This window comes from Hydra vulgaris, chromosome 12 (assembly GCF_038396675.1).
Source record: "Hydra vulgaris chromosome 12, alternate assembly HydraT2T_AEP".
Classification (NCBI taxonomy): domain Eukaryota; kingdom Metazoa; phylum Cnidaria; class Hydrozoa; order Anthoathecata; family Hydridae; genus Hydra; species Hydra vulgaris.
This window is the reverse complement of record NC_088931.1, coordinates 85,608,271-85,634,653: the sequence shown is the minus strand read 5'-3', so window position 1 is coordinate 85,634,653 and position 26,383 is coordinate 85,608,271. Positions and strand designations below refer to the sequence as shown.

General features: G+C 26.1%; 1 protein-coding gene across 3 annotated transcripts; it reads left to right on the top strand.

Moving 5' to 3' along the window:
* The first annotated feature begins 1,242 nt into the window (after positions 1–1,242).
* Positions 1,243–25,455, top strand: LOC100211787 (KH domain-containing, RNA-binding, signal transduction-associated protein 2). Of its 3 annotated transcripts, none has more exons than XR_010642790.1 (10): positions 1,243–1,450; positions 12,775–12,953; positions 15,700–15,816; positions 15,903–16,049; positions 16,278–16,476; positions 19,380–19,456; positions 21,340–21,398; positions 21,487–21,530; positions 24,397–24,510; positions 24,701–25,455. XR_010642790.1 is itself a non-coding variant. In XM_065814800.1 (9 exons), exons 1-9 carry the CDS (start codon positions 1,360–1,362, stop codon positions 23,168–23,170), a joined length of 1,041 nt encoding a protein of 346 aa, XP_065670872.1. In that variant the 5' UTR covers positions 1,243–1,359; the 3' UTR covers positions 23,171–23,513. The 3 variants fall into 3 exon arrangements, 1 of the variants encoding a protein (XP_065670872.1); XR_010642789.1 differs by having other exon boundaries at positions 24,397–24,571; positions 24,701–25,281; XM_065814800.1 differs by lacking the exons at positions 24,397–24,510; positions 24,701–25,455 and adding an exon at positions 23,043–23,513.
* Positions 25,456–26,383: the final 928 nt, after the last annotated feature.

The following is a 26,383-nucleotide window of genomic DNA, read 5'->3' as shown; positions in this document are numbered from 1 at the left end:
TTGAAAGAGAGGATTCCACTCTCGGTCACCAACAAAAACCCCTCTCTTGAAGGAAATTCACGTAAAGAAACGCCAGAACTTTGCTGAAGAGCACTTGAGTAAACCTTCAAGCCTTTGGGATAAAATATTATGGTTAGATGAGACTAAAATAGAGTTGTTTGGTTGGAACTGTGTCAGTCATGTTTAGAGACAGAAGAACTCTGCGTTTCACCCGAAGAATACCGTCCCAACAGTGAAGTTTTGAGGCATAATGCATAATGTTTTGGAGTAGTTTCTCTTCTGCTGGCCCTGCGGAATTGGAAATCATAGAAGGAAGAATGAACTCCAAAATGTTGTTTTGATATGGTATTTGTATTTCCCATGTAAAATTACATTAGAATATTGTTTGTTTATGTTATTTTGTTGAATGGTCTTTATTTAAATAAAGTTTTTCCTTTGTGTCGGATACTTTTTGCACTCACTGTATATATTTTGTATTTTTTATGCATATTTATATATATTTCTGATGGTTTGTATTTTTTTTTTTTGCAAACACAGTTTGAATTATAATATATCATAATATTAGTGACATTTTAAAAGATTTACAAACGCAAAATGTTTGGATGTAATCAGGAAAACTTTAAAAATACCATATATTGAGTTTACAGAATGTAACATTTATCAAATTAAAAAAAAAAATGTTCTCAAAGTAGTTAACGAGTCAATAAGTACTTTAAACTGCATATTTATAAATCATTAAGTCTTATACCGGAATACCGGAAACTAACTGGAATTATTACTATTCTTAAGCTCCGTTCAAAAAATTCCACTTGAACCAATTAAACAGGAAATTGCCGAACTTGCCGACTGCAGGTCAACTTTGCCAAATAATTCTATAATAAAGTTTTTGTTGGGGGTAAGACTCCTCTAGGGACGGCACTGTGGAAATTAAAAATTTAAAAATAGTGAAATTTGAGGACACCCAACAGACACTGTACATGGATTGTTAGATTTCACCAAATTTGGATCAATGGTGAGTATATATTTTTGTTTTTTATCAAATTTCAATCTTATGTTGACTATTTTTACTATATGTATATTTATGTATTTACTTAGTTAAAAAACAAATATATTTTTTATTTTCCATTTGTTATTTGTTCAAGTGCTAGCGTTCCGCTCAAAAATTGCAAGTTTTAACCTAATTCAAAAATTCTGTTTAAATGTTTACATTTTTATTATTTTGAAAAAATGTAATTTTTTTAGGTTGAAATGTGATCTGGTGTCAATAATCACGGCTAATCTCATTTCTGCGCTTTACAATGAAATTTTGTGGAGTAATAAACGCCACTAAAAAGCACGATAGCTGGAGTTAAACTGAAAATGTCTGATACCTACCTCCAAGAGCTTTTGGAAGAAAAAGATGTATTAAATCCTGATACTCACCCTCATTCAATAAGATTATTGGAAGATGGTAATTTATTAATATTTTATATATATGTTTATATATTTATACAAATGTATATTAAAGCCATCGTCATTTAAACTATAATATAAAAGTTGGCAATTTGCAGAAGGTGCGAAATCAACAAAAACATAAGCAAATTAACTTTTTACACTTTTCGTTTGTATTGAACTAATATTTTTTTTATTAGTTAATGAGGTTTGTAAATAAATTTTGGTTGAAATTGCCTCATGAATAAACACGTAATTTATACTTTTTTTGTATTAAAAAAGAAGGGTATGTTTGATAATTTAATGTCTTCAACTCTTTTTTTAATACAAAAAGCTGGGATATTTTAATGATTAGAACGGTATTGATTGTATTCAATTTTTTTCAAACACATGTTTTTACTATTACTAATCTATTTAGTGTTAGAATTTTAGAACTTTTTAGTGTTAAAAATTTTACTTTTTTTTTACATTATTCAAACTTTTAATACAAATATTTACTAATTTTAATGCAATTACTAAATATTTGTATTAAAAGTTAATTGTTTTTTTAAATATAAATATATAAAGTTGTTATTAACGAGTGTCTTTGTAATTAAAGTAGTTTATTTTATAATTAAAATATGATATAGAGTGCAAGCTCACTACATTCCTGAAAGTGACACATTCAAGTTGTTTCTCTGTGGATTGATCTTGTTTATTAAAATTCATGTTTTAGAGATGAAGGTTTAAAAGAGAGGCATAGCAGCAATTAAGGCATAGCAAAGCAGTAACCTACTAGACTATAGTAGAGAAAAAGTATTTTATGACACCAGATAATATCTCACTAGAGAAAATTTTTATACTACTTATTATCATCTTTTCACAGTAAAATTTTGGTAGATTTTGCGTTGAGGCAGGATTGAGGCATGCGATTGAGCACTAATGTTGACCGCACAAATGATTTTATTTTTTGACAACTTGACCACAACTGTTTAGATGATTTTTAAACATTTTAAAATTTGAAAAAAATGTTGAAAAAAGAAACACAAGCTAAACTTAAATTAGGAAGAAAATTAAAAAAAAACAGTTCCTTATGAAAAAGAAAACATATAAGCACTAAAATAAAATTCAAAAAACTCCAATTGAAAAATAATTTTTTTACGTTTTTAATTGCGTTTAAAATAAATTACTTTAAAACTTTTGAAATTTTTTATTAAGGTTATGCAAAAAACTTTCACTAATTATTTCTAATGATTGTTTAATTGATGAACAAATTTTATTTAAATTATTAAAAAGTGTTATATATATTTTATATTGTTATATATATATATATATATATATATATATATATATATATATATATATATATATATATATATATATATATATATATATATTTTTTTTAAATTGTATAAACATTTTTTTTTCCAAAAAGTTGCACACAAAAAAAAAATTTTAAGTAATATAGTATATATAAAATATTAATTTTTATATATTTCATGCTCTGATTAGTTGGTCAAGTTGAAAAAAAAGTTTTGAACAATTCTTTATAAAATAAAGCAAAAAAAAATAAAGCAATTAAATCATTCCATTGCAGCGAAAGATTTAATTTAACTTATTCATAATTTAAAATAACTTAAAAAATTATTTCTCCATGTCTTTCTAAAAATCTTTCATAAATTTTTTAGAAAGAAATGAAAAAATAGTTTCAAACGTTTAAATTTATCATAAAAAATACATGCCTACATAAAAAAAATTAAGTATAACATTTTTTAATTTACACAAAATGCTTTTATTTTAAACAATCACTATAGTTAATTTTGTTAACTATAGCCTTCGGGTAAAATAAAAAGTTAAGAAAAGATTAACGATTAAAATTTATTCATAATATTACAATTTTTTTCATAGCATTTAAGTTGTTAAAACATCAAACCGCCTGGGTCAAATTGTAAAGGAAAAAAAAAATGGTCAGATACAGCGTGTGATCGCACCTTATCCCTGTCCAAGCCTGATATGTATGTGTGTGTGTATATATATATATATATATATATATATATATATATATATATATATATATATATATATATATATATGTATATATATATACATATATATATATATATAATTCTTCCTGATGAACCTGCTGATGGCGAAACACAGTGTAGAAGAAATCAAAAATTATAATTTTTTATTATTGCTCTGTTCTTTTAGAACATTGAGCACTCTGATTGTAGAATACACTAACATAATTTATATATATATATGTTTACATACATACATATATATATATATATATATATATATATATATATATATATACATACATATATATATATATATATATATATATATATATATATATATATATATATATATATATATATATATATATATACATTGTATATAGATAATACATACATATATGTATACTAATACATATTTAGATGACATTTTGCACATTTTTTAGCTTACCTTTTTCCATACTTACTTTTTTTTCAAAAAAATGACCAAAAAAACAAGTTGTTACAGCAATAAGTATTATTATTGTTGTTATTATTACTATTATTGTTATATACATTTGATTATATTGTTAATCTACAATTGAAAACTTAGTGAAGCAGAAAAAAAAACAGTTTATACTTTTGTATAAGATAAAAATATCCACCAAGAGTGGATCCATTCCAACTAGTAAGGCAGGGGGCTAAGATTTTTAGGTTTTTTTAATTTGGTGGATCCAGGGGAACTGGTACATTTTTTTTAGATTTTATGATTTGTTGGCAGGCAACCCCACAAATCATAATATATTTTTAGTAAATTTTTTTAAAATATTAGTCTACTGTGTAACTATGAGATATTACTCTTATATTATGTAACTATGAAATATCAGTCTTATATTGTGTAAATATAAAATATCTGTCTCATACTGTGTAACTATGAAATATCAGTCTTATACTGTGAAACTATAAAATATCAGTTTTATATTGTGTAGCTATGAAATATCAGTTTTATATTGTGTAACTATGAAATATCAGTCTTATACTGTGCAACTATAAAATATCAGTCTTATACCAGTGTTTCACAGGAAGATGTGCAATTGTACGTCATTATATGACCAGGCAAATCACTTTTTGCTTTGAAAATTTGACTGCGGCTATTTCAAAATACATTTTAAAAACGCGCTAAATGAAAAATATTCCGAATTAAACCTAAAGTGAAGTAAATTTCATTGAAACTTCTGAACGAATGTTTTTATATTAGTGAAACGCTTTTAAATAAAGTAACAATTTACTGATGATGATTTTTTCCATGCTTTATATAAGGTTACTTTCTATATATGTTTGTGTGCCACAAAATTTGAAATCAATTTTTGAAAGCTTTTTTCTCAACCAATTTTGCTCAAATTTTGCACACTTAATCATTTTCGATGACAATACAAGGAAATGGAAAAATTTGACCAAAAAAAGTTAATTAAGTTAACAAAAATTTAATTTGTATTTCCCCATAAGAACACTGAATTAATAAAAAAAAAATTTAAAAACGTAACAGTAATTTTTCCTTCTACAAAAGATAACAAAAAAAGAATTTCTAGGCCCAATAGAATTCTGCTTGCATAAAGCATGGATTTGAAAAAAGAATTTTTTTTTGATTTACTAGTTTTGAAAGTATAATTGACAGTTATATATGATTTTTTTTATTTATATTATATAAGTTATTTAAGAATGCATTTGTTTATAATAAACGTTGTTTAAAAATAAAAAATTATTTTGTTTTTATAAACAATGACTTTCTACAACAACGAAAGTCTCTTTAACAAATTTTAATATTAAAATAGTTCAAGTTAATACATTTAAAAAGATAAGAAATTTTGTTGAAAAATTTTTTTTTTTTGAAAGCTGTTACAATTAAATAAGTGTAATCTTTAATGCTTTTATATTATTGAATCACTTTTTAATGAAGTAAAAAAAACACTTCTAATGAATTTTTATAAGTATTAATAAGTTATTTTTATAAGCAATAAAAAAAACTGCTTTTTTTATTTATTTATGTAATTATGTATTTTTTTATGATAAATGTTAATCTTTTAAAACAAAAAAAACAAAAAAGTGAAAATGTTAAAACAAAGAATGAATTGGTTTTTTAATGCGCAATTTATAATACGCATTATAAAAAAATTTATAATACTTTATATATTATAATTTTATGCTTACATTTACTATTTATTAAATACTGGCATATATTTATATATTTTTAAGCTCTAATTTACTTCTAACAAGATTGCAAGCAACCACTATTAAGTTATGAATTACTTTAAAATCGAGAATAAGTAAAAATACTAGGAAATGGTTAACTGAAGACTTGTAGTTGAACAAAAAACACAAAGATGGCTTATAGTTATGGAGGTTTTTTTGATGTGCAAAGAAAAAAACTGGATTAATAAAAGTTTTTATAGCATGAAGGGACAGATACAGTAAAAGGATGCAGCTTGTTGAATAAGAAACAAGCAAGTATGAGTTTTGTTTTATCGTAATAGGGATAATAGCTTGTTTGACCATTTACCATGATTGCATTAGTAGAAAAAAGAAAGAAACGCAACCTTACAACAATGAGAGAGTGGCTCAAGCTTGGCAGATAAAGCAGGTCTAATTTATTATTATTATTTTTTTATGTTAATTCACCTCCCCAAGACTGAAAATCCCACTACAGACGAGGAGGCTACTTAATTGTGGTTATAACTCTCTCAACTATAAAACTCCAAAATACGAACCTTGACAACTAAGGCCGCTGTGCAGAGAAACAAGTTAAGCGCAGTACTATCAGGGACGTGGTTGGGATCGAACTCAGTACCTTTTGCTTATGACGCAAGGCTCTACCACTACACCATGACCACATTACATTTGCAATGTGCTTTACATTTACCGCGTTACATTTACAATGTGCTTATGACTTTGTCTGAGAGTAAGAGGGTTGTTATTCATCAATATAGGAATACCAACATTATTGCAATAATTTTTTGCAGTAAATAAATTAGTTTTGTCTAACAAAAATTGCAGATTTTATGTCCAGAATTTAAATCCATAAGCCACAGCAAGCCTTAGGCTGTTACAGAAGAGAGATCAGATTAAAAATCAGCTGCTTGTTCTAAGCAATCAAAAAGTGAAGTGTTTTAGTAAAAAATTTTGTCACGACAAGAATATAAAGTTAAGTTGTCAACAAATAGAGCCACTTTAGATGTTAAATTTTCATGAAAATTGATATTGGGGAGGTCAAAGTGTTTTCTAGAGTTTTGAAAAATCAGAACCACTTATTAAGCACTTTTTAAAAATGTAATATTATTAAATATTATATAACTAATAAGATTAAATGTTAGACTTACTTTAGTTAATGAGATTGTTGAAGACTAACCAAAAGTCTCTAGAACCTAACATCTGATATAAAATACAAGGTTTAGTAAACTGAGAATAAAAGAGCTTAACATTAGACGGGACCTTTTTACATTGGTTTTTTGGAATAATAAAAGGACATTTGTTCTTAAGAGAGATGAAATAAATGATTAAATAAAGCAACTGCTCAAGATGGTGAAAAAATATGGAGTAGAATGAGGTTTGACTTAAAGAGTAGGAATAAAAGCTTCCAAAATTTTATGCCAGAAGGAATAAAAGCTTCCAAAATTTTAGGCCAGAAGGAATAAAAGCTTCTAAGATGTGCTTTATGCATACATATTATGGATTTAAACATATATGTTTGCTATTTATTTAGATGCTGGCATACAATATCCTTTAGTATTTATATGGTGTAGTACTTGCCGAAAGAGAAGATGATGATGGTGGTGGTGGTAAAGATGATTATGATGATCATGTTGATCATAATGATGTTTATATATGCATATATATACAAAATATACCATGAATTTTGAATAAAAAATTGTACTTTAGGATCTATAAATGTTTATGCAGCCCCGGTCACAAACATGGCTCCGGCCCCGACTATATTTTATCAAACCCGGCCTCCGACAAATATCAACCCCGATCGTTTACTACTGTGAAACACTGTAAACTGTGCAGCTATGAAATATCAGTTTTATATTGTGTAAGTATTTTATATTGCTGAAAAGCATTTGTTGAAACAGAGTTTGTAAGAAGAAATGTCTGAGTCTTATTCTGAATCTTATTTTAAAAGTTATTACTAATTGATGTTAAAAACTGTTAAGGAATAAAGTGTTTTAAATTCCTATTTAACTAAATGAGAAACTAAATGAACTTTTATGAAATTGTCAGTATGGCGTTTGATTTATTTACAAAATATAGCCAAAAAATTTCGGCATATTTTTATTATTTTAAGATTTAAAAAAATCAATAAAAATTTAGTCCTTTAGTATAAAGAGTAATTATATTTTTTATTACACTTCAACCTTCATATTTTAAAGTTTAGGTATTTATGATTTTAAGGTAAAAAATTAAATTTTACATCTTATAACCAATTTAACAAAATGTAACTTTTAACAATTTTGTTATATTACAAATATAATAAATTTCTTTCATAAACTCTTGTATAATTAATTACATAATGTGTTAATAAAAATGTACTTAATAGAAGTTCAAAATATATAATAATTTTTAAATTCAATAATTCAAAAGCAACAATTTAAAAACAACAAATTTATATTGTCAGCCATCAGTCCTTATATCTCAGAATGAAAACTGGTTTCTGACAGTTTTTTTAGATAACAGTATTAATTAAAATTCCTTCAAAAAAGCAACTTCGATAAAATATTTAAAAGCAAGTATGAATTGCTTTTTTTAAGTCAAAATCAAAATTAAGTTTTCTAGGCAAATGAAATTTAATATTTTTAATCAAATCCTATGGTATGTTCAGGGATTATCTTTTTCCGGATGTTTCCGGAATTCCAGATACTTTTCTAAATTTTTAGTTTTTCTGGAAATTCAAAATGTATTCCTTGCATACACTAGTATATATTTATGTAATATATTATTTTTAAGCTTTTTCACTCATCACTCATACAAAAGAAATAAAAAGTTAAGAAAAAAATTTAAAATAAATCAGCTCAAAGCAAATTTAAGAGGAAAATGTATCCAAAAATTTTTCAGGATATTTTACCCTTAAAATTTTCCAGATTTTTAAAATATGACCTGGATGATCTATGTATGCTAGTTATGTGATATTCACCAATGGAATAATAGTATTTGCAATTCAATCTTTTTTATACATTTTTCTGTTAAATGAATTTTTCCATTTTCTACATGATCTAAAAATGATTATAATAAATTTTCTTTTTAAATTTTGTACAATTACTGAACTTGTTTTTTTTTTGCATTTATTTTTAAGCTTTATTCTTTACAACTAAAGAACAAGTAATTTTGATTTTTACATTTTTTTCTTTCTGTAATTATTTTTTAGTTTAACATAATGATTAAGACATGTTATTATTTAAACATTTGAGCCTAAGCAATTGCATAATGTAGAGTAGCATATAAAAATTGTTAATGATTACAAGCATTGTAATTATTAATAATAAATAATTTAAATGTTGTACAATCATTGTCATTGTAGTTTTGTTCACTGTTATTGGTGTCTTAGATCAAGCAAATCCACAATGGTTACTATAAAAGGTTGGATAAAAGTCTTTGATTTTTTGTTGTAAACTAAACTAGACCAAAATGTATCAATGTAATTCAAATAATTAGGAAGTTTATGCTTGCTTCATGTCAACAAAAAAAAAGGCTAGTGTAGACATTAAACCACAGATCTCTTGATTCTGTAGCAAACACTGTAACCACAACACCACAACTTATGGTCTGTTTTAAACTTTGTGTGTGTGTGTGTGTGTGTGTGTGTGTGTGTGTGTGTGTGTGTGTGTGTGTGTGTGTGTGTATATATATACTATAGTGTATTTATATAAGCATTTGCTCACTTTTTTTTGTTTATCTTAATTAATACAGCTTTTTTAGAAAAAGAATAAAAATAAAGAATAATTATGGATGAAAAAATATTTTGTCAGTCAATGTATGTACTGAAGCCCCTGGCAGCAAGCTGTTTCAGTATGACGTCAGTCTGCTCACCTAAATTAGCAGTATAAGATAGTATTAGGTATCGAAACAAAATTTAAGTTATTAGAACCATTCAAATTGTTTTAAGCTATTGACTCGTAACTTCTTGATTCCACTCTTCTTCTGTTTGAAAGGTTTTTTTTACAAGAACTCTTTATTTGAAGTAGCTTCTGAAACTTCTCCAAACTCATCACACCCTCTACATTATCTTGGATTAATTGTACTGTAAGCATATTAAAATTAAACTTTTTATTACAAAATATTTTTCTTAAAATAAAAAATATGTTTCTTGTTTTAAGAAATAAATATCCCACCCTTCAATTTAATAAATTTCTTAAATTATGATCAATAGATTTATGATTTTGCTGTGAGTTCTAATGAGTTGTTAGCAACTTTAAAAGATTTTAAAAGCTTTGCATTTTATTGTATCCAAAAGGTCTGAGGGAGTCTTATCTGTAGTCATTTTTCAAACTATGACCTAGAATATCAAAAATTAAACTATAGTCTGGTAAAATATACAACTCAAGACCTAGTGGCTGGTTCTTTATTAACAAAAACTGCTTTCAGAAGTATTTCAGCTTTTGTTCTATTTGTTTTTACATCTTTTTGGAACTTCCTTTGGGTTGAATAAAGAACTTTTACCATATATAATGATCTCTGTCAGAAGATGCTAACCCCAGCACCATGATCAATGGATCCAAACACCTTGTATGGTTTTGCCATAATTTAAATTTCACCTCTGCAACAGGCTTATATTCAATATAATGACACATCTGTGAATAGTCTTGTTGATCTTAAAAGTGTAAATTAAAAATAAAGCAGTGTATATAAAATAAGGTTCAAAATATCACTGCTAAAAACTTATTGCATTTAATTTTGGCAAGATAAAATCAAACTACAACTTCTATCGACTTACTTTCTATTATATTTTTATTGATTTTAGGAAAATCCTGTCAGTGGAAAAAAATTACTCAATATTTTTTGTCTTTTACATCTGACTTTAAACCTTTTTGTAAACCATTGCTTTTAAACAATTTGTTACTTAAATGACATATTATTTTTAAATTATAAGACTAAAATATTAAAACTTATGAATCTAAGTTATACTTTAAAAAATGCAGAATCAAGAAAGTTGCAGAGCAAAAACTACTATGTCCTGAAGGGAGAAATGTAGTAAGCCATTCTATTGATTTCCTTGAGTATTTTATCACTCAATATAAGAACCTGTCTGATTTTAGGGAAGTTTGACTTGAATTTTATGTAGCAAAATGTCTTTGCCGGAAAAAAATTGCTTAAAAATCTAAATGTCTATAATTTTAAAGTTTAACTAGAAACCAACAATTTTTGTTTTTGATTAAAAGTTATTTTAAAATGATTTATTTTTACTTTTACTATTTCTTAACCTTTTATGGTCTATCGGGTCCTGCAAATTTTGAGCGACGATAGAGCCTGCTTTTCCTAGCAAATACCCTTAGCATTCTGGTGATTAAATTGCAACAGCAACATTTCATTGTTTGCATCAACGCCATCCCAGCTCTAATTCAGAAATTTATAGTTTATTCTCTGTCTTAACGGTTTTATTTATGACTATGGCTATATGAAGCTCTCCAACATGGTGGCACAAAGTTAAAAAAATGTTTGGCCATGAAACTTAGCTAACCTTGCACAAACCCCTTTTAAATAGCCAATGCTTAAAGTGATTGAAATGTCTGATATCGATAGAATCTAACAAATTTTTAATTACTATGGATAGGGCCTCAACGCTATTGTGTTTAAAAATCACGCTTTCTTATTTTCATAAGGAATTTTTAAAATACCACAATTTAACAAATATACTACTAATAAAAGTGCGCACAATTGGTATAGATAAAAAGCCTTCCTTTTTTAGTCTTGACATTAAAAAAAAAACTCGTTGTAAACATAGTTGGACCTGCTCTTGAAGACAATCTCCGACCATTATCACATTGTCGAAATATTGCTTCTCTTTCTATTTTCTACAGATACTATAATGGGCACTGCTCTAAAGAGCTAGCGTTTTTTGTGCCATCTACTAAAATTCATTCTCGTGTTACTCGTCATTTAATTAAGTCTCATCGTTTTTCTGTGACTGTTCCTCAGTGCTCCAAAAACTCTTATTCGTCTAGTTTTTTTCTTCGAACATCAGTTCTTTGGAATTCGGTTCATTCATCTTGCTTTCCTGATTCATATAATTTGCAATCCTTTAAGTCGTTCGTCAATTGTTATCTTGCTCTACTATCTTCATCTTTTCTCTTCCAGTAACTTCCAACTCTAATTAGTGGTTGCTTGCAGCCTTGTTGGAAACAAAGATGTTTTTTAAAAACAAAAAATTACATAGGTAATGAATTCTAAATTTCTAATCATGCCAATTTTTTGAAAATTCCCTTAAAATCTCAAAAAATGTAAAAAAGTTAAATTTTAAATGGTGGCACAAGTATAATTAGTCATCAATAAAAAATATGAAATTTCATTAAAAAAACAATACCTTAATAACATTTTATGACATCACAAATTTTAATTCACACTTGTAAATTAAAATTTGTTTATGAGGGTCAAAATGGGATGGGCTAATATATATAATATATATATCCTTGGAATTAGGAAAAATGAGGTAAGCAATAAATTGCCAACCTCAAACTGTTAAAGGTTGGCAAAAAAAGTTTGACACAAAGGGGTTACCGTAAAACATAGAAACAAACAAACTCTTTTAGGTCGGCATTTAGGTTGACATTGCAGAATGCCAACCCTAGTTCTGAGGGTTGTATATATGTGTGTGTGTGTGTGTATGTATATATATATATATATATATATATATATATATATATATATATATATATATATATATATATATATATATATATATATATGTGTGTGTGTGTGTGTATGTATATGTGTATATATATATATATATATGTATGTATGTATATATATATATGTATGTATGTATATATATATATATATATATATATATATATATATACACACACACACGCACACAGGGCTCGAAATAACGAACTTTTTTCTAACGAACAATTTGTCCGGTAAAGACTCAAGTTTGCAAAATCTATGCTCAAAAAACTAATATTTGAAAAGAAAAGTATATTTATATTACGTTTTTTAAAAATGATTATATTATGCAAAATGCTTTGTAAACTATTAAATACATAAATTATTACATAAATATATTAAATGCGTAAATAATGTAATTAAATATGTATAAATATATATATTTATATATGTATGTGTATATATATATATTTATACACACATATACTTTTAGAGGTGTTAAGAGTAACCGGAAAAACTGCTGAGTCATCAGGATACATATCAACACAAGATGAGGCTGAACCATCTAATAATCGTAAACCTCGTTATAAGTCTTACACAGGAGCTGTTGTTAATGAAGAAGTTGTCAAACTTACTGAAAAAGTTGTTGTACCTGTGAAAGAGTATCCAAAGGTATTTTGTATTATTTTTAAAAGAAAAAGTACAATAATCAAGCCTTCTCAAGAAGGGCATGCAGTCGTATACTCGTATACTTATATGACAGCACACACATTGTTTTTTGACAACTAGGCCATGGCACTTTGCATATTTTTAATTAGCGCATTTGAAAATTGCCAGAATCAACAAATGAATTGAATAAACAAAACAAATTTAAAAGTTTTGAGAAAGTATATATTGATCATTTATAAAAGTCTTCTTTTAAGAAAAGAAGTATACTTTATACTTCCATAACTTTATACAAAGACTTTTGTAAATGATCTGTATAAACTTTCTCATACCTTTTTAAATTCGACTGTCATTTATTTCCATGTGCTTTTCAAATATAAGCTTAAAATTAAAAATGAACTATAAACTTGTAAGAGAAATAAAAAAAAAAAACTGAATTAAAAAAATAGAAAGTTTAACAAATGATAAAGTGATTAAAAAATAAACCAGAAAAAATAAAAGTATAGAATTAATGTTTTTATTCTAATTTAAAAGTGTTTTAAAGCATGTTAACAAAATAAATGTGAAAGAATAAGTGTGTTTTTTTTTTGCAGTGGTTATATTAAAATCTTTTTAATTTTTTTGTATTTTGTTTACAACTTGTTGTGGTTTCAAAAAAATGTATTAGTTTTTCGAATTTAGAAAAATTAGTTTTAAAAATGACAAAAAAAGAGATAAGAGATAAAATTATGCACAAATATTTGGAAAATCCCAATTATAGCTACAATTCGATAGCAAAAGCGTTGCAAATACCTCCATACACTGTGTAATTCAACGTTTTTTTCAAACAAAATGGATCAAATGCAAATCCTGGTGGTGGAAGAAAGGAAGGTTTTAAAGATATAAAACTAGTTAGAAAACTGGTTAACAGTTTCAAGAATAACTTAAGCCTTTCACTCAGGGAACGCGCAAAAATATATGGATTTTCTCATAGTTTTGTTGCAAAAGTTAGAAACAAACATGGTTTTCATTCTTTCAAAGCACAAAAAGTGCCCAACCGTTGTGAAACTTAACAAAAAAGTGCGAGAACCCGCGGCAGAAAGTTGTATGACAATTTTATTTCTAAAAATGTCTGTATTATTGAAGATTGTGAAACTTATATCAAGTACAATCGTCAACAAATTTCTGGTGCTGTTTATTATATTGCCAAATATAGAGGAAAAGCAGATAAGAAATTTAAATACACAAAACATGACAAGTTCGCTAAAAAAGCTTTGATTTGGCAAGCTATTTGGAGTTGTGGCAAAAATTCAGCACCTTATATTTCTCAGTTCACACTTTCTGGTCAAACATATGTTAAAGAATGTTTACAAAAATGCCTTTTACCTCTCATTAAATCACACAATAACAGACCTGTGTTCTGGTCTGATTTAGCTTCAATTCATTATTGTAAACAAGCTATGGAATGGTATAAAAAGAATAATGTGAAATTTGTGCCTAAACTAGAAAATCCTCCAAACTGCCCAGAATTGAGAGTTATTAAAAACTACTGGGCTATTATTAAAAGAAAAATGAAAAAAAAAACAAAAAAACTTCACAGAAACATTACAGATATTAAAATATCATTTAAAAAAGCATCAAATAGTGTTGATTCTTATTCTGTGCGCAATCTTTTGGGTATCACCAAAGCACAAAAGCTCTAAATTTTATTCGATTCCCACAGGGATAATTTGAATTTTTTTTTTTATGTTTGATCTTCTTATATTATTGTATTAAAGTTATTACTTGGTTTGAAATAAAAGTTGAAGAGTACTTTTTTTTTTTTTTTTTTTTTTACTTTCATATTTATTTTGTGTACACCCTTTACTACAAAGAATTTAAGAAAAAATCAAAGTTTCAAAGTTATTTAATCCAAGTTTAATTGCTTCAAAACTCAATTATTTAAAAATTTGAAACTGATATTTTTTAATGTCTACAAAGCAAATAAAACATAAAATAAAGTTTTTGTTTGAAGGATTAGAACCCTCAATCAATATCAATATAACTGTCGCTCCTCAAGAATGACACAATTGAACGACCTATGCCCTACATCATGGCGTGGCGATAATGGAAAAATTATTAACTTTAAACTATCAAGTGGAACACTTTTAAATTAAATTTGAACTATTAATTGAGATGCTTTTAAGATAAAAAATATAATAGTTTTATGTTTTTATTTCCTCTGATTTATCCTTTATTTATTTTATCATTTGTTAAGTAGGTTTCTTTTTTCAGTTTACATTTGTTTATTTTTAATTTTCTCTTTAAAGAGAGAAGTTTGATTTTTTCAGGGCATTTTTTAAAACACAATTTATCAATATATGCAAAAAACCTTTATCCGTCTTTAAAAACCTTTAGTTATCCACAAAAAAAGTTGTATGCGTAGTCATATAAGGTCTGCAACCGAATGCCTTTCCTGAGAAGGCTTGACTGACATAACATTGTTGTTCCTGTAAAAAGTTTAAGAATGTTTGCATCAATGTAATTCTGCAACATCAGTTTCACATAAATTAATGTCCTTTTTTTAAAATAGCTATAAATTTGTAGAAAACATTTTCTGGCTAAGTTTCATTCAAACAAAAAAATTGTATTGGCTGGAATTTTAAAAATAAAAATAAGAAAATTTCTTTTTTCTAACTGCTCATATTCTTTTGTTTAAATCACATAGTTTAAACTTGTTTTTGTTTCCAGCGTTTTGTTAAAAATGTTTTTTAGTTGACATTTTTTGATTTAGTTCAATTTTGTTGGAAAGTTACTTGGACCTCGTGGCAATACTTTAAAACGTCTTCAACAAGCTACACAAACAAGAATGTCAGTTTTAGGAAGAGGTTCAACAAGAGATAAAGCAAAGGTAAAATTTTTGGTGTTTTTTTTTTTTTTACTAAAGGATATTTAACATCAGACAAAGAGTACTTTAAAAAAAGTATTTTTATTTAGGAGGAGGAGTTAAGAAACAGTGGCGAATCAAAATATGACCATCTAAAGGAACCTTTGCATGTGCTTATCGAAGTTGAAGGTCCAAAAAGTGAAGCTCATGCAAGGCTAGCTGCAGCCCTTGCTGAAATAAAAAAGTATATGGTTCCAGTAAGTAATTTGACATTTGACATTTGCTCTTTTTTAATCTTAAATCTCAATGTATTTTGAATTACTTGTCTACGTTTTTATGCTTCTCACTTCACGTTAATATATTACTTATTTAAAAAAATATTGTAGAATCAGTTTTTTTTAGGAATAAAGCCTAATGGTATTTTTTTGATTATTCTTTTGAATTTAAAGTTTTGTTTTTACATTTGTTTTTGTATTTAACAACAGGAAAATGATGAAATTCGTGAAGAACAAATGAGGGAAATGGCTATTTTAAGTAATCTCAATCCTGATGCAGCAACAGCTGTTATGTCAGGTGGTCGAGGAAGAGGGTTTGCTTCAGCGCCAATTGTTAGAGTTGGTATTCCTCCACCTGGTGCTATAATACTAAATGGATCACATTCCCTAGGATTTCGTGGAGGCAGAGGTTTAAAAAAAAAATTATTTTGTAATTTTAAAATAGATTTGTGTTTATTTTTTTTTCAAAAAATAATGAAGTTTTGATTAATGTTATTGAGAGGTGGTTATTTTGAATGATATGAACAAATCAATGCAAAAAATTTATCAATCAGTCAGCAATTAGAAGTGAGAGGTGGTTATCATAAATGATATGAACAAATCAATGTAAAAAATTTATTAATCAACAAATAAAATAAAGAGGTGCTTATTTTAAATGTTAAGAACAAATCGTGGTTAATGCATTTATGATGTAGTGATAGAGCGCTCGCTTCATAAGCTAGAGTGTCCGAGTTCGATCCCCTTATGTCCCTGGTAGTTGCCTTGTTTGTCAAGGTTTGTGTTTTGGAGTTATAGAGTTAAGAGAGTATTATAACAACAATTAAGTAGCTTCCTCGTCTTTAGTGGTCTTCTTGGCCTTGTGGAGGTTTTTTAGTTACAAAAATAAACAGTTTTTAAAAGTAATTTTTTAATGTTAATTGTCCTCCTCATAGCCATGAAGGCCACTACAGTTAAGGAGGCTACTTTAATTGTAATTACAACCTTCTCTTAACTCCATAACTTCGAACACGAACCTTGACAAACAAAACTGCTGCACAGAGAAACAAGTTAAGCACAGTACAACCAGGATCATGGTGGAGATCAAACTTGGAACTTCTTGGTTACAAGGCAAGCAGTGTTGATAGGTTTGATAAAAACCAATCAAGCAGGGTTGATAGCTTGATAGCAGCCAATCGAAAAAATTCCCATTTAAATCAAACTAATTTTTTTTTAACAACTTTATATTTTCAGCTGGAAAGTAAACCAGGGTTTCTGAAGGAGATGTAATAATAATTTATAGGTTTGCTGCTTTTATGCAAGATCTTTTAGCAAATGATCTTAACCTGAAAATGTGAGCATTGAAAATGTGATCATGTTACACAGATAATAAAATATATATGAAATAATCATCGACCTGGAGCATATTATAGAAAAAGTGGAGGAACACGCTGAAATTCTCTGTGATTCACTCGAAAAATATGTCAATAACTGGAGCATCATTATCACAATGTTGAAAAAAATAGACTTGAATCCCACAATCAGTGACATACCAATAAAGCGAAATGCAGAATACTGGTTAAAAGTATTAAAACCAATTGGAGTTGCTCTAGATAAGTTGCAAAGAGATCAAACAAAAATAAGTGACAATGTTGAAAAAAAGAGCTGACAAACATGTTGACATTTTTATCAACTGAAAAAAAAATATATATATATTTATATATATATATATATATATATATATATATATATATATATATATATATATATATATATATATATATATATATATATATATATATATATATATATATATATATATATATATATATATATATATTGGAAACTAAGATAGCTTCAGACTGTCAGTGATTTCCTTGCGAACACGCTAGCTCCTAGATATTTTGGATCTAATCTTTCTGAAAATCAATGCAATGACCTTTGTAGATAAAGAATTTAAGAACTTGTTACCAATAATATTCAAGTTGAAAGCCAAATCTGCTCCATTCAATAAAAGCTATATGTATGTATGTATATATTTTGAATGTCTATTAAAAAAATTGTTCGAATTTTATTAGACACGTTTTAAAGAAAAGTTGAATTAAGCATATATTAAAACCCCTGCTTTATGCGGAGTTTCAGTACAAGCCATAACCAATGAATTTTTGGTTTTAGTTCATTGTGATCAAGCACCAAAATATAGTACAGTTGCCAAGTAGGCTACTTTATTTTAAAATGGTAGGGAGTCTTCAGATTGAAGGGTGCCCTTATCCTCGCTCAGGGCACCCTTAAATCACGTATACAGCTGAAAATATTGAATGTGTGCAATCCTTATGCAGCACATGGTATAATTGAAGCCCTGACATCGATTAATCATTTTACAATTAACGAAATCATTCACAATGCTCTTTAAAAAGGAAAACAAACATCATGAGTTAACTGATCAAAATCGCAAAAATAGAGTTTAGGCATGTAGGGAAAGTTTAGTCTTTTTCGGAAATGGCGCATCAGGGTTAGGGTCAGGGTTGATGAAAAGCCCATGAATATTATTACTAGGGATGAGTTGCGGTTTTATTTGAGAAAAGTTAGACACAAGTTGGCTAACTCTAGTTGGGTCAGTAGCAGTGAAAGTCCGAGAAGTATTGTATGGATGTAAGAGACATATTTGAGCCAAAAAACATGTTCTTCATCTTCTTCAAAACATGCAGATGTTTTTCATTTGGGTTATGTTGGAAAGGGAGACATCATTACTAGTCAATATTATATAAGAAATTGTTTGAAAGCTTTTATATGCAAAATAAATCAGCAAAGACCTAAAACAGGCACTCAAAATTTTAAATTTCTCCATAATAACACTAGACCATATAGACTCAAGCTGTCACAAATTGTCTTAACCTAGCTGGAATTTAAGTAATTCGCCAACCACCATACTCCCCAGATTTAGCTTTATCCAATTATAAACTATTCGACTAAAAAAAAAATCTTGATGATGATACTGACTTTAAAAGTCTAAAAAACTGCATAACGAAGCTATTTTACAGTATTCCCAAAGAAGAGTATAAAAATGTTTGACAAATGGCTTGAAAGCATGCAAATTTTTATAGATGATGATGGAAATTATTTTGAACATAAAATTAAATTAAAAACTTTTTTATTAATAGGAGAATTCTGCAAGTTCTATATATATATATATATATATATATATATATATATATATATATATATATATATATATATATATATATATATATATATATATATGTACACATTTACATATGTTTATATAATATATTCTCTTTTAATGCTTTATTCTCTTGTATTTTTTTATTTGTATAGTTTCTAGAGTGATAACACGTGGCGGTCGAAGATCACTCTCAATACCTAGACATGCCTCCACTGCCCCAGATAGATATGTAAGAATTTTTTTTTTTGTTAGAAACTTATTTTTATGACAAATGCAAGTGCATATTTTTTGAAAAGCTGCAAACTGCACAAAACAGGCTCAATTAGTTTTAAGTTGTGCCCTTGATGATCACCTCATGATGACCATTAAAAAAACATACATTTTTAATAATTTGATTTAGAGTGTGTCTACAATTTCTTTTTAACAGTCTAACTTGGTAGGTAAAGTCTACTCAATTTCATATTTTGCTTTGTATTCTCAACAAACATAAAAACACTGCACTTTTCTTTTTCTTAAGATTTAAATTAAAGTTTGTGTTGAAAGTGTAGTTTGTGCTATGCAATTTTAAATGTTAAGCATGTTCTTCCAATTGTGTACAGTTGAAATTTGTGCTAACAGTGTAGTCTGGGCTATGCATGTTATATGTGTAACATGCTTATATTGGTGTAAAGTTTGAACTTGAATTTTAAATAATTTTAATTATTAAAAAACAATTTTTATTGAAGATACAGTTTTAGGATGAAGATGAAAATTTAATTTTAGAATTAAGATTTAAGAATAAAAAGTCAAAAGTAAAATAATAAAGTTTAGTTGAATTTAGAAAATAAAAGTCTCATTAACAATAATCTGATTAATAGATATTCAGATATCTTACAAAGTGCACAAATAATGTATTCAATATGTATTAGATAAATTCACAATAATCTGATTAATAGATATTCAGATATCTTACAAAGTGCACAAATAATGTATTCAATATGTATTAGATAAATTCACAATAATCTGATTAATAGATATTCAGATATCTTACAAAGTGCACAAATAATGTATTCAATATGTATTAGATAAATTTAGATAATTCATATTATTTATGTACTCAACCAAAAATTGAATAATTATAAGTTTTTTATAATTTTACAAAATTAGGTTAGGTGTCTCTCATATAGTTTAAAACTAGTCATTAAGAGTGACACCTAAATAAAATTAAACAAACAAAATAAAGTATTAATAAATAAAAGCATGTGTAAATTAAATTAATTTAAAAATAATAGTTATAACGATAAAGCTATAATAAACTAAATAGTAAGACAAAAAGTATGAAAACACTCAATTAATAACGACAGCAAACAAAAATAAAAACAATTAGCAAAACAGCACAAATAAAAACAAACTTTGCGCATACGAAAAGGCAAGGCACTAAAACTACAAAATGAAAATGCAAACACATAAACTTCTACAAAATTAAAATTAAAATAAATTAAAAAATAATAAGAATCTTTTGTTATTTTTGACAAAAAAAAAAAAATTGGTAAAATAGAAAAACAGCAAATAACAATAAAAATAATTAGCAACAACAGTACAAATAATTACAAACTTTATGCAAACGAAAAGGCAAAACACAAAAACTACAAAATGAAAGCAAAAACTACAAAACGAAATGCAAACACAAAAACTTCTACAAAATAAAAAAAATAATTTTTTCTTATTTTCGGCGAAAAAAAGTTGGTAGCAACTTAGTACAAATCCATGTTCTAATTTTCTTTTGTTACTTTTTTTAAGTGTTCATTTTGGGTATTTTCTTTTTAAATGTTTCTCTGTTTATAATATGACTTGTTTTTTTTTACTCTTTATTTTCTTTTGGTATTTTTGAATTCTTTATTTTAACAATAAAGAATTCAAAAATACCAAAAGAAATTTTGGATTTTCTTTCTTTATTTCCTTTTTTTTCAACGGTTAAAAAAACACAATTGCCATCTGCAATGACCTTGCCAAGAAAAAATAATAATAATAGAAATATTAATTGTATTAATCAATATACATGTACTTCTTTATAGGAAAGTCATTAATCTGTTTAATGTATGGATATTTACTTTAATTATGTAATTTTACCAGGCTTATGATGCATATGATACAACCTATGATGCATCGTATGAAGGATATCCAGATAGTGGGTAAGTTCTTACTGCCATAACAATAGATTATATAGTTTCATTTTTTTTTTAATAGAGCGAAATTTGATTTAAAATATTTTTCTTTAAGAGAGGCTGTATATTATGAATACCCTGATGAGTATTTACCTACTGGTAAGTTTTTAATGTTAATAATACTTAATTGTTCTATTATTTGCTGCAGTTTTTAATGCCAAGTTTTTTTATTTAAAATAACATTACACTAGCTGCATTTGGTTTACTTAACTGATTAAATAAATACTTGTTTTTGAAAAACACATGTATTTATCAAATGAAGCAAACCACCTAAATGATTTATTCAAAAAGTTTGATATAATTTATTGTTACTAATAACCTGATTTTCTTTTCAATTTTAAACAAATTTAACAGCAACGCAGTAGGAAAACTGGAAGAGTGAGTTAAAAACCAATTCATACAAAATGTATGCTTCTAAAATATCTTAATAGTTTAATATATTTTAATATAAATATATTAAATATTTTTAGCTCGTACCTTGAGTTATTCTGATAAGTAAAACTCAGCGAAACAATAGTTCACTGTATAAGATTTCTTTGCAATGAGAAGAGCATAAAATATTGTTGCAATTGTTCAAGCACCCTTGTTTCCAATTATGATAAATATGCACTTGCATATTTATCATAATTGGATTATAAGTTGGATAAGTTGGATTTATCATAATAACATTTCTCCAGTAAATGCCTGAGCAAAGTCTTTTGTAAAAAGCTTCTTTTTAATAGTCCAGTTTTAATATATCATTATAATAATTGCTATGATTATACACCATCTACATAGTGTTCCAGAAAAATCAGATAAATGGTGGTTTTCTCAAAAAACTTTTTTTGAACATAACATTAAAAAAATATTTTTTTCAATGTTTTGTTTAACACAAATGATACTTAATAACAGTAAAAACAGTAAAAATTATTCTCAAATTGAAATTAAATTTTATTTTTCTGAGTTTTTTAAATTGAAATAAAACACCATATTTATATATTTTGCAGAATAGTATTAAAAAGATCCTTAAAGCTTCTGTAAAACATCTGCTTTATTATTTATGATGGGTGGCAGTCATGAAAATTATTTTTTTAAATCCAAGTATCTAGTTTTGAAAACATCTTAGCCCAAAATTATTTATGATTTCCCCTAAAGTTAATTTCTATTGCTAGAATCATTTTATTATGCAAAGCACTTTTACAAAGTGAAAAACTTAATTTTTTGTTATTATTTTATTTTAAATTAAAAAAAAATTCATATTAAGCCATTTAAGTTTAAAGTCAAACTTAAATTTCAGTTTAAAAGTCCATCACAAATTTATGTTTGAAAGTCTAACTTTAACATATGAAATTTGATGCTTATATTAATGATTGAAAGTCTAACTTAAATTCACTCTGATCATTTTTTAATAACTATTAAATTAAATTAAACAAAATTCTATAAACAAAATAAAATTATAACTTTTAAAAACATTAAAAAAGCAAACAAAAAAAGTACTGTAAATTTCGTGTTTTAATTTTTTTAACTATAAATCTAGTCTGTAAATTTTTTAAACTATAAATCTAGTCTGTAGTGTTATAATATTTAAAATAAACTTATATTAACTGTAAATAGCTAAAATTAACGTTCCAGGTTCAACAACTCATGGTAGTAAGCGACCTGCAGTTGGTGCTTCTGCTAGCTTTCTAACAAAGAAATATCGATCTGCCGAAGGTTATGGCGATGTGATGTATCCAAAACAAGATTCTGAACCTTATTAAGTTTTATAAAAAGACTTTAATATTAAAGTATTAAATCTTTGATTTTAGTGTAAAGAGAGATTTATATGCTTAGTTAAGATTTCGATTTGTGTTGCATCAATAACCTTTTTATTTTAAAATTATTAAGAATTAACAAAAATTTTAAACATCAACTTTTTATTTTTATATTTTTTAAACATAAAAGTTACTTTAAACTCAAGCATGTAATATTTTTGAATATTTTTTGTTTAAAGATTATTTTGTTTTATATTAAAAAAATTTTCTTAATTTTTTAAAGTTATTTTTTGTTGTTTATATGTATACTTTTAACTAATGCTTACATAAATATAATATTATCTGATCACTTTGCATATTTAAATTAAGTAAAGATTGGTATAAGTTTAAATCTGAATTGAAATTTGATATAAATTTAAAATTTCTGTGAACTATGTTATGTAAATAATTTAAAAACTAATTGACTTAAGTTGCAAATATTAACTTTGTTTTTTTTAAATCTCCATCATTTTAAAAATAATAAATAGCTTAAATCTTAACATACTAAATTACACTTACTTATTTTAGATCGAATCTAGGTTTATTTTGAAAATTTTTTCAAAAGAAAAAATCATTTAAGAAAAAGAGAGTTCATTTGCAACATTAGTTATCACAATGTAAACATTTAAACTATTTTAAACTAGAGGTGATAAGATTGTAACATGTGAATTATTTTGAATTAAGTGTGCAGTAATAGTCAATGTATTTAAAAAAAAGGCATTGAATAAGAGTTCTGATTTTTTTAATAGTTTCAGTTTTGCTATCAAATTCTTTTGTTATTCTCTGGCTTCACATTTTTATAATGATTCCAGTTTTGCTATCAAAATCTTTATTTTTTTTCAAATGTGTAGTTCTCTGCCTTCACATTAAAAAAAATTTTACTTCACCTTTAGTTTTTAAGGATATAAACAATTATACTTTTTTTAAAATATTTCAAAAGATAAAACTTTAATAAACATTTTTAAAACTTTATACAACTGTTATTTCTTTTATAGATTAAAAATTAAATTTTTAACTATTTAAACTACTGATTGGTAAGTAGATTCTCTTAACATTAACTATTTAAAAGCATTGTTTGAATTATATTGTTAAATTTAGTCATTAAAAAGAAATATTAAAATAAATGTTTAACTAGATGAATATTTCAAATCTAATAAAATATTTTAATGCCTAAAATCTTTAACTATTTTTAGAAGTATCAATTCTATGATCCTTCTTATAAATCATGGTCATCCTTAATTGGTTTTAATTTTGTGTGACAATGTTAGAAGTAATAAGGATTGTTTGACAATTTTAGAAGTAATAAGGTTTGTTTGACAATTTAGAAGTAATAAGCTATTACTTTAAATGTCTGTAGCACAGTAAAAGGTTTGTTATTTTTACTTTTTGTAGTTAGTTTTCCCGATTTTGTTTGAATTTGTTTTCTAAGGTCAAATCCTAATAACCTTTTGAGAACAATTTGTATTCGCAGTATTTTATGTATTTATTTTTTTTTAGGGCCAAATTTTGAGAAAATTTAGAAGATATTTTGTCTTGTATCTTTAAAGTTTGAAGTATTTGGTTAATGGAATAATGCTTGTACATTCTGAAATTTTATATTCCAGCTGTTATATACTACAATGGTTGTATGTTATATAGTACAAAGTAAAAAAAGGAAAAAGTTGTTTCAAGTATTAAAAATGAACTTGAAAATCTAAATTTTAAATTCTAATTCCTTAAATACAAATCAGAGAAGTTGGCTCTAAGTCTCAACTTCAGTTAGATCTTTTTTAAACCACAAATGTTTCATCACAATAAAATTTAAATCGTGAATCCAAAGAACAAGACTTATGCTGATCCATAGAAACAAGATCTTATACATCATGTTTACTGCATTATGTTTACCGCATCATGCTTACTGTATTATGTTTGCTGCATCATGTTTACTATAAAACTCTAATGATTCTCTTGAATGGTTTTTTCTGCTAAAATCAATTTGAATCTAGAATTTATTTGCTCTAACTAAAATCTATTTAATTGTTTGTATTTTTAAATTGTGTTAAATTCTTTTAAAATTGTTTAAATAGTAAGTTACCAAATTTAACTGCAGACTAGCACACCAGTTGCCATAATTGCAAGCATGGCATAATGACAAGTATAACTGCGTTATTATAGTTCGTTCTACATATTTGTAAAAGGCTTTTAAGCTTGTTGAACAATATTTTTAAAATTGTGTTGAAAATATTTTATTAATAAAAAATGTTTAATATAAAGCAAACTTATTAATTTTATTAGAGAATTTTGTAATATATATATATATATATATATATATATATATATATATATATATATATATACACATACATACATACATACATACATACATACATACATACATACATACATACATACATACATACATACATACATACATACATACACATCAGTTGTAAAATGTTTGCATTGTAAAAATTATATCAATTTTTATTTCTTGTGTACACAAAAATTATCAACTCCTTTTTTGTTTAGAACAATAATGAGCCATAAAGGTTCGTATTCAAGTAATAAAAATAGTTATCGAAGTCATGAAACTAGAAAAACACGTGACTCATATGATCTCTATCGTAATTCTAAAAAGACTAGTAGTAATTCAAGCTTTTTTCTCTCTGGTCACACTTCTGAATTCTCAAATAATTCTGGACCTGCATCGTCAATGAATAGTCAAAAAGAATATAATTCATATTGGCCTTGTTCATCTCAAGAAGATAATGATGGAATTAAGCATACCGATGATTTTGGTCATCATCAAAGCGATGGTAATGGTGGTAAACATACTGGTAGTCACTCGATGTATTCTCTACATTCTCCTGTTAGTCAAGTTGTTTATAAAGAATCTGGAAATGATTATCAGAGTAAGACTTATCATCATCATGATTATCAGAATAAAACTTATCATCATGATAACAAACAAAGTTTTTACAAAAGTGAAGAATTTCGATCGAGTACATGTCAATCGGATTTTCGTCAATCAGAATACAAAATGCGCAACTCATTTAACTGCTCAAGAAACGAACAAAAAAAGCGAGATTTTATTAATAAAAATTTGACAAATGATGAAAGTTTTCGAATTACAATAAAGAATGATCAGCTTGAAAAACATCCAGAATTCTATGATGCACCAAATAAAATGAATGATATATT